The sequence below is a fragment of the Limulus polyphemus genome, unplaced genomic scaffold (assembly GCF_000517525.1).
Source record: "Limulus polyphemus unplaced genomic scaffold, Limulus_polyphemus-2.1.2 Scaffold781, whole genome shotgun sequence".
In the NCBI taxonomy this organism is placed as follows: domain Eukaryota; kingdom Metazoa; phylum Arthropoda; class Merostomata; order Xiphosura; family Limulidae; genus Limulus; species Limulus polyphemus.
Window position 1 is genome coordinate 2,409 of NW_013666391.1, and position 5,936 is coordinate 8,344.

Here is a 5,936-nt window from a genome sequence, read left to right on the forward strand (position 1 = left end):
GATTTTCAGAAAATGAGAAGAAGAAAAAAGCGCAATAGTTATCAGTTATTTGTGATCAGAACAACAGAAACACACAAATTAGGATTAAATTATAATTCACTAAATAACGTAAATAATTCTAGTGAAACATATAAACTTATAAGTAACTTTTCAGGCTTTTAACGTGACTACTCATATTTGTATTTAATAAAGTGTTTAGACTATTACCACGTTTTTTTGTTGTTTTTTTAGTTTTTTTTTAATGCACAAGCTTTCGATTCAGTTACATAAGCCTTCTGTAGGTGCGAGGCGTACACAGCCTTCCTAAAAGAGATTCAATTTTTGGAGGCATCGCACTACTTACAAACCCAAAACAATTTCAAAATATAAGCAAGATAAATGCCTTTTCATCGCTAGTTTACAACGGCTGTGATTATCATATTCAAAATAACCTATATAGTTCATTGGTGTGTTTTTGTTTACAGTTTATATCTGACAATTACATCTGTAATGATAATGAAGTCCTTTGACAAATTGACTTGACATTAAAGGAACAATGTGCCTTGAAAATTTAACAGATATTACTCAAAATTAATCAAATCGTTTTAGATTAAATTAAATGTAAGTCAAGCTTTTTTTTCAATGTAACTATAAATTTCTTTCATTTACAAGCCAGATTATATTAGTAAAGCTTTCTGCCTTTTATTTTCCTTCGATATATATGTATATATATAGCGTAAACTTGTGCGTTTTTTAAAGATTTAAACCTTTGTTAATAATTTTATTTTGTCTTTTATCATTGCGATCGTTTGACAAAAATATTACATCAAAACATGCTACAAAGTTGGTCTCGGGAAAACATTCTTGTGAATCCCAACAAACAAGTTTCATTAAGATGGCTGTGCAAGTGGAATTAGCTGTGATTTGCTGGACATCCCCTTTAGTTCAGAGACGATGTTGCCTAAAATGATCTCCTTTTGCTTGATCGATCAGGAGCAGCTATCGGGCATGCTGTCAAATGATTAGAGATAGTTCAGTGAGCGCGTGGAAGGATGTGCACACTCCATTGAAATCTCCGTCGTTTCATTACGGAATCTTATATGAGATAGAATTTCCAGAAAATTGATTACAATACAGTTCAGATTCGTCCTTAGGTTCACTTTGTGCATTACAAGTGATTTAAATGAGAAAATAATGTCTTGCTATCTCAGCATATACTATTTTCTCCCAAATGATGCACACTTTAGATACGAAATTTCCATTACAACTTTAGTAGATCATTTATAAATAAGTGTTTCTGTCTGTGATGGTCTACGACACTATAGTTTAACGAGCGTTGCATTTAGAATATATATTATTCTGCATCGAAGTAATTGCGAGCAGTCCCCCCCCCCCTCCGTTGGGACAGCGGTAAGTTTACCGATTTACAACGCTAAGTTTGGTTTGTTACGAATTTCGCGCAAAGCTACACGAGGGCTATATGCGCTAGCCGTCCTTAATTTAGTAGTGTAAGACTAGAGGGAAGACAGCTAGTCATCACCACCCAACGCCAACTCTTGGACTACTCTTTTACCAACGAATAGTGGGATTGACCGTTACTTTATAACGCCTCCACGGCTAAAAGGGCGAGAATGTTTGTGTGATGGGGATTTGAACCCGCAACCCGCAGATTACGAGTAGAGCGCCATAACCACCTGGCCATGCCGGGCCTACAACACTAAAGTACGACGTTCGATTCCCGCAGAGGACACAGCAGATAGCCCAATGCAGCTTTGGTCTAAAACAACAAAGAAACAAGCAATTCCTTATTTTTTTTTCTTGTCCAAATTTTAAACACACCTTCGATTTTTTCTTTTTATTTGATAAAAGCATGTCAGTTACAAAGATCCGTAAAGATAATCACCGTATTTATTATCATCTGCTACATAAAGCATGTTGATTCTTTACAGACTTGTCATATGAGTAAAGATCTTGTTTCCCCTCTGATTTATTTGGATAATGAAGCTTATTTCGGGAAAGCGAACCAACAGTGTGGAACACATCATCAGCACAGAACTAAAAAAAGGAATAAGTCATCAGCACGGAAATAAGAACATACATTTTATCAACAGAATATTTATTCAGATACATTTTGTACACATGGTTTGTAATATCATAATTTTATTAACTGAAGCAAACATTTAGAATGTGCAGAAAGTAATAAACAGCAGGCATTTACCAATTTATTTTATTCCAAGTATTTGTTATAGTTTACAAATGTATTTTTGTTGAATCCGGGTTGTAACGGCGTGTTATATTCAACATTTACACTTGAAACATTTTCAAATAGATCATTAGTCATTAGCTCCTGAAGGAAAAACTTTAAACTATTGGTCATAAGTTCCTGAAGGAAAATCTGTAAACTATTGGTCATAAGTCCATGCAGGAAAAACTGTACACTATTGGTCATTAGCTCCTGAAGGAAAAACTGTAAACCATTAGTCATTAGCTCCTGAAGGAAAACTGTCGACTATCGGTCATAAGCTCCTGAAAGAAAAACTGAGACATAGATCCTCAAGGAAACACTGTAGACTATGAACTGTAGCCCCTGAAGAGAAAACCGTAGGTCATTGGTTATAGCTCCTGAAGGCAAAACTGTATCGTTTTGTTGCTATTTTAAAATTTCCAAAAAAAGCTAAAATGGAATAAAAAATATCAGATCTGATAAAGCCACGGTAACAGTAGTGAAACATGGTTTTATTTAATGTTTTCTATTTCATTTTAGCTGTTCTCTTAATTTTTAGAGTTTTATTGTGTGTGGTGGGGGGGGGGGGATACCACCAGCATCTATATTTATATTGAGGGTTTTTTCATTATAATGAGCTACAAACCTGAACGAATTCCGAAACTTTTAATGTTAAGAAATTTCAGAGTTGTCATAGATAATTCATTATTTAAATGTAGAGGCTGGTCAGAAATATTTGTATCACACATGATAAATAGAACATTGAGAAATACTGAACAATGTCACTGTGTAGACTGTTTAGCTGTCGAGAAGCTTCAACAATAAGATATTTTCTTCATGAGGAAGCATACCCCAGAAATTTGTGCTTCGAGTCCTTACATCACATGTAAGGCACGCTAATTAACATATAAAGACGACAGAGAGCGGTTAGTTGATGCACATTTTTATTTTTCAGCATCGCTACCCGTGCACAAAATATTTGGATTTATCTTTAATGTTAAAATAAACTTGAATTTATCTTTCTTCGCAGTTGGAGTTGATAGTTATTTCTGAACACTTCAAAGAAGCTCTTGATGTCTTCAAGTAATAATGATTTACAAAGAAAACAAGAGCAATCAGAGAGATTGCATACCCTCGCCCCGCCACTGCTTTTCGACATTGCATGCGCTTATATTGAATAACGTCAAATTTTACCTTCGAAAACTCACAAAATCCTTCTCAGATTCAGAATGACCAACGATCAGATCATTTTTTGTAGTGTGATGAGGTGTCTCAACCTTAATGTGCCCATGAAATCTGGTACAAATCCGATCACACTTTACAGAGTTATTAACCCAAAACCGTGAAAATGTCCTTTTCCCCATTATAAAAAAAAATGCTTCAAGGTGATCCATAATATGGATCTGGATTTGGATACGTATTAAATTTGATGAGACTCGTCCCATACTGACTTCCCATCTTATGTAAAATTTTCTGTCTATTAGTTTTCGAGATACGCGCGTGTAAACACAGACAGACACCCACACGGATCCGATTGCAATACCTTCGTACCACCCCTCCACCTTCCGGGGGCGAGGGTAATAAAGAGTTGTCTACGAAAAAGCCAAAAGGACATAATCAGGTCTAGTTTGTTTGATTTAAACATTTTACATGTAAACAGCCAAATTAGAGTATACAGGTCAACCATATCAAAAGTGAACCAAAAAACAGTCAAGTTATGTAAAAGGGCAAACCTTGTAAAGATGCAATGTAAAAGAGGGTAAGTTAAATAATGCAAAAAGATGGGGAATATTTAATCTTTTTTTTTATTGCAAATAGAACAAACAGAAACATTAGTGTAAAAAGGGGACTAATTGTTCCTCAGTCTTTTCTTGTTTGATCCACTTTTATATCATATAATTACAGGAACTGCTCTTTTATGTAACTGTTTTTGTACATATAAAATGTTTTGGTCACCTGATTATTTATAGGTAAAACACTTATTGCTAATTCATTTCTATAACTAATATATTTTATAACCCCTATTCGCCCTGAAAAGGATGCTTACTTAAATTTCTAAACAATATAATTGTTTAGTTTTATAAGTTGTTTTGTTCCGCTAAAGTTTAAAGGATCTACATAACCGCTTATGTTTATCAATTACTCTTCTTACCTTTCTGTAAATATTTTCATAAATCTTTGTCTAGAGCTTGTTTCTTGCTAGTTTCGGACTTTATGCATATAGGCTCGATAAGTATTATTCTTACCATTTCGAAAAACAGACGTTGAATACATATATGTCATTCTTTCAATCCTATTGCTGACATATTCATCTAAAGCTACAACTCCAAGTAATGTATCTCAGATTTCGAACTTCAAGACTACTGACAGTCTAAAGGTTTATCACAAAAGAGATCACTAAGCATATGATAAGAGAGGTCATTACGTGGCCACAATTACCAGTCCTCTCTTATAACTGGTAAATACCATTGAAAGGTCTAGAATTAGAAAATTTTTGTAACACATAGACGTATATCTTTTCAGCAAAACATATTATTTCTAGTTTGTAATGATATGTACGAGACTAATGATTCAAACACGTACGTTAAATAGTTGTTGACAAATCAGAAATTATTTTACATCATAACATTTAATCTTATTTGTCAATAAGTATTTAATATGTTCGTTTCAATCAGGTGACACGACTTTAGTCTCCGACATATCATTACAAACTATAAATAATATATTATAAAAAAGCTTATGTCTGTGCGTTACAGACCTCTCAATGTTATGGACCTTTTTTGCTGCCAGGCTTAAGAGGGGACTATTTATTTAGCTATGTGATGATATCTCCTGTTATATGCTCAATGACACATTTTATGATAAGCCTTTAGGTTGTCAGTGGTCTTGAAGTTCAAAACCTAAATATACTACTCGGGGTTGTATTCTTAGGTAAATATGTCAGAAATACGATTGAAAGAGTAACCTATCTGTATTAAACGTTTGTTGCCCCCCCCCCAGTGGCACAGCAGTATCTCTGCGGACTTACAACGCTAGAATCCGGGTTTCAATACCCGAGGTGGGCAGAGCACATATAGCCCATTGTGTAGCTTTGTGCTTAATTACAAACAAACAAACACTAAACGTTTGTTTTTCGAAATTGATAATGTTACATATTACAATTTCAAATAGCCTAAAACTGAGTTAACTTGTACTTTGAATTTAGTAGTTAAATAAATGCCGATATATATCCAGTTTATGATATTTGCCAACAAGATTGATACTCGCAGTTTTCCCTTTAATACAAATATGTTTTAATATACAAACAACAATACATTTTACAATAACAGCTATTACAAACAATGATTTATATAGACAAGTTTTACCAACTTACAAGTAATATAAAGTCTTCTTTCTAGTCTAAAATTCACTTAATAGGGAGCTAGCTAGCTGTGTGGTCTTCACTGATCACACGCGGATTTTTCCTACTATTGACGTTAGATAATGTTTTTGTGAAAGTACTAATGTCCGATGTGAATCCACTGAAGTTAAATGACTTGTAATGTTCAAAATTTATAAATGTTCCCGTTTATTGGTTTATAGTATACCAACTATAGCAAACCAATAATATATACTGTTTTTGGCGCGTCGCGTTGGCTATATTTATAGGCATCTGGAAAGTTTCTCGAAATTTCAGTTTTACTTAACAATACTGACGCTAACACTAGCGTTTACGTACACACGTATATTGGTG

The 5,936-nt window shown here is 34.0% G+C and overlaps 1 protein-coding gene across 1 annotated transcript in view; it reads right to left on the reverse strand.

The window, feature by feature from the left end:
- Positions 1–1,905: 1,905 nt before the first annotated feature.
- Positions 1,906–5,936, reverse strand: part of LOC111086013 (caskin-1-like) — an 82,588-nt gene continuing 78,557 nt past the window's right edge. Inside the window, exon 3 of the mRNA XM_022387241.1 lies at positions 1,906–2,034. Coding sequence (XP_022242949.1) covers positions 1,923–2,034 — 112 coding nt within the window. The 3' untranslated portion in view covers positions 1,906–1,922. The remainder of the gene's footprint in view (positions 2,035–5,936) is intronic.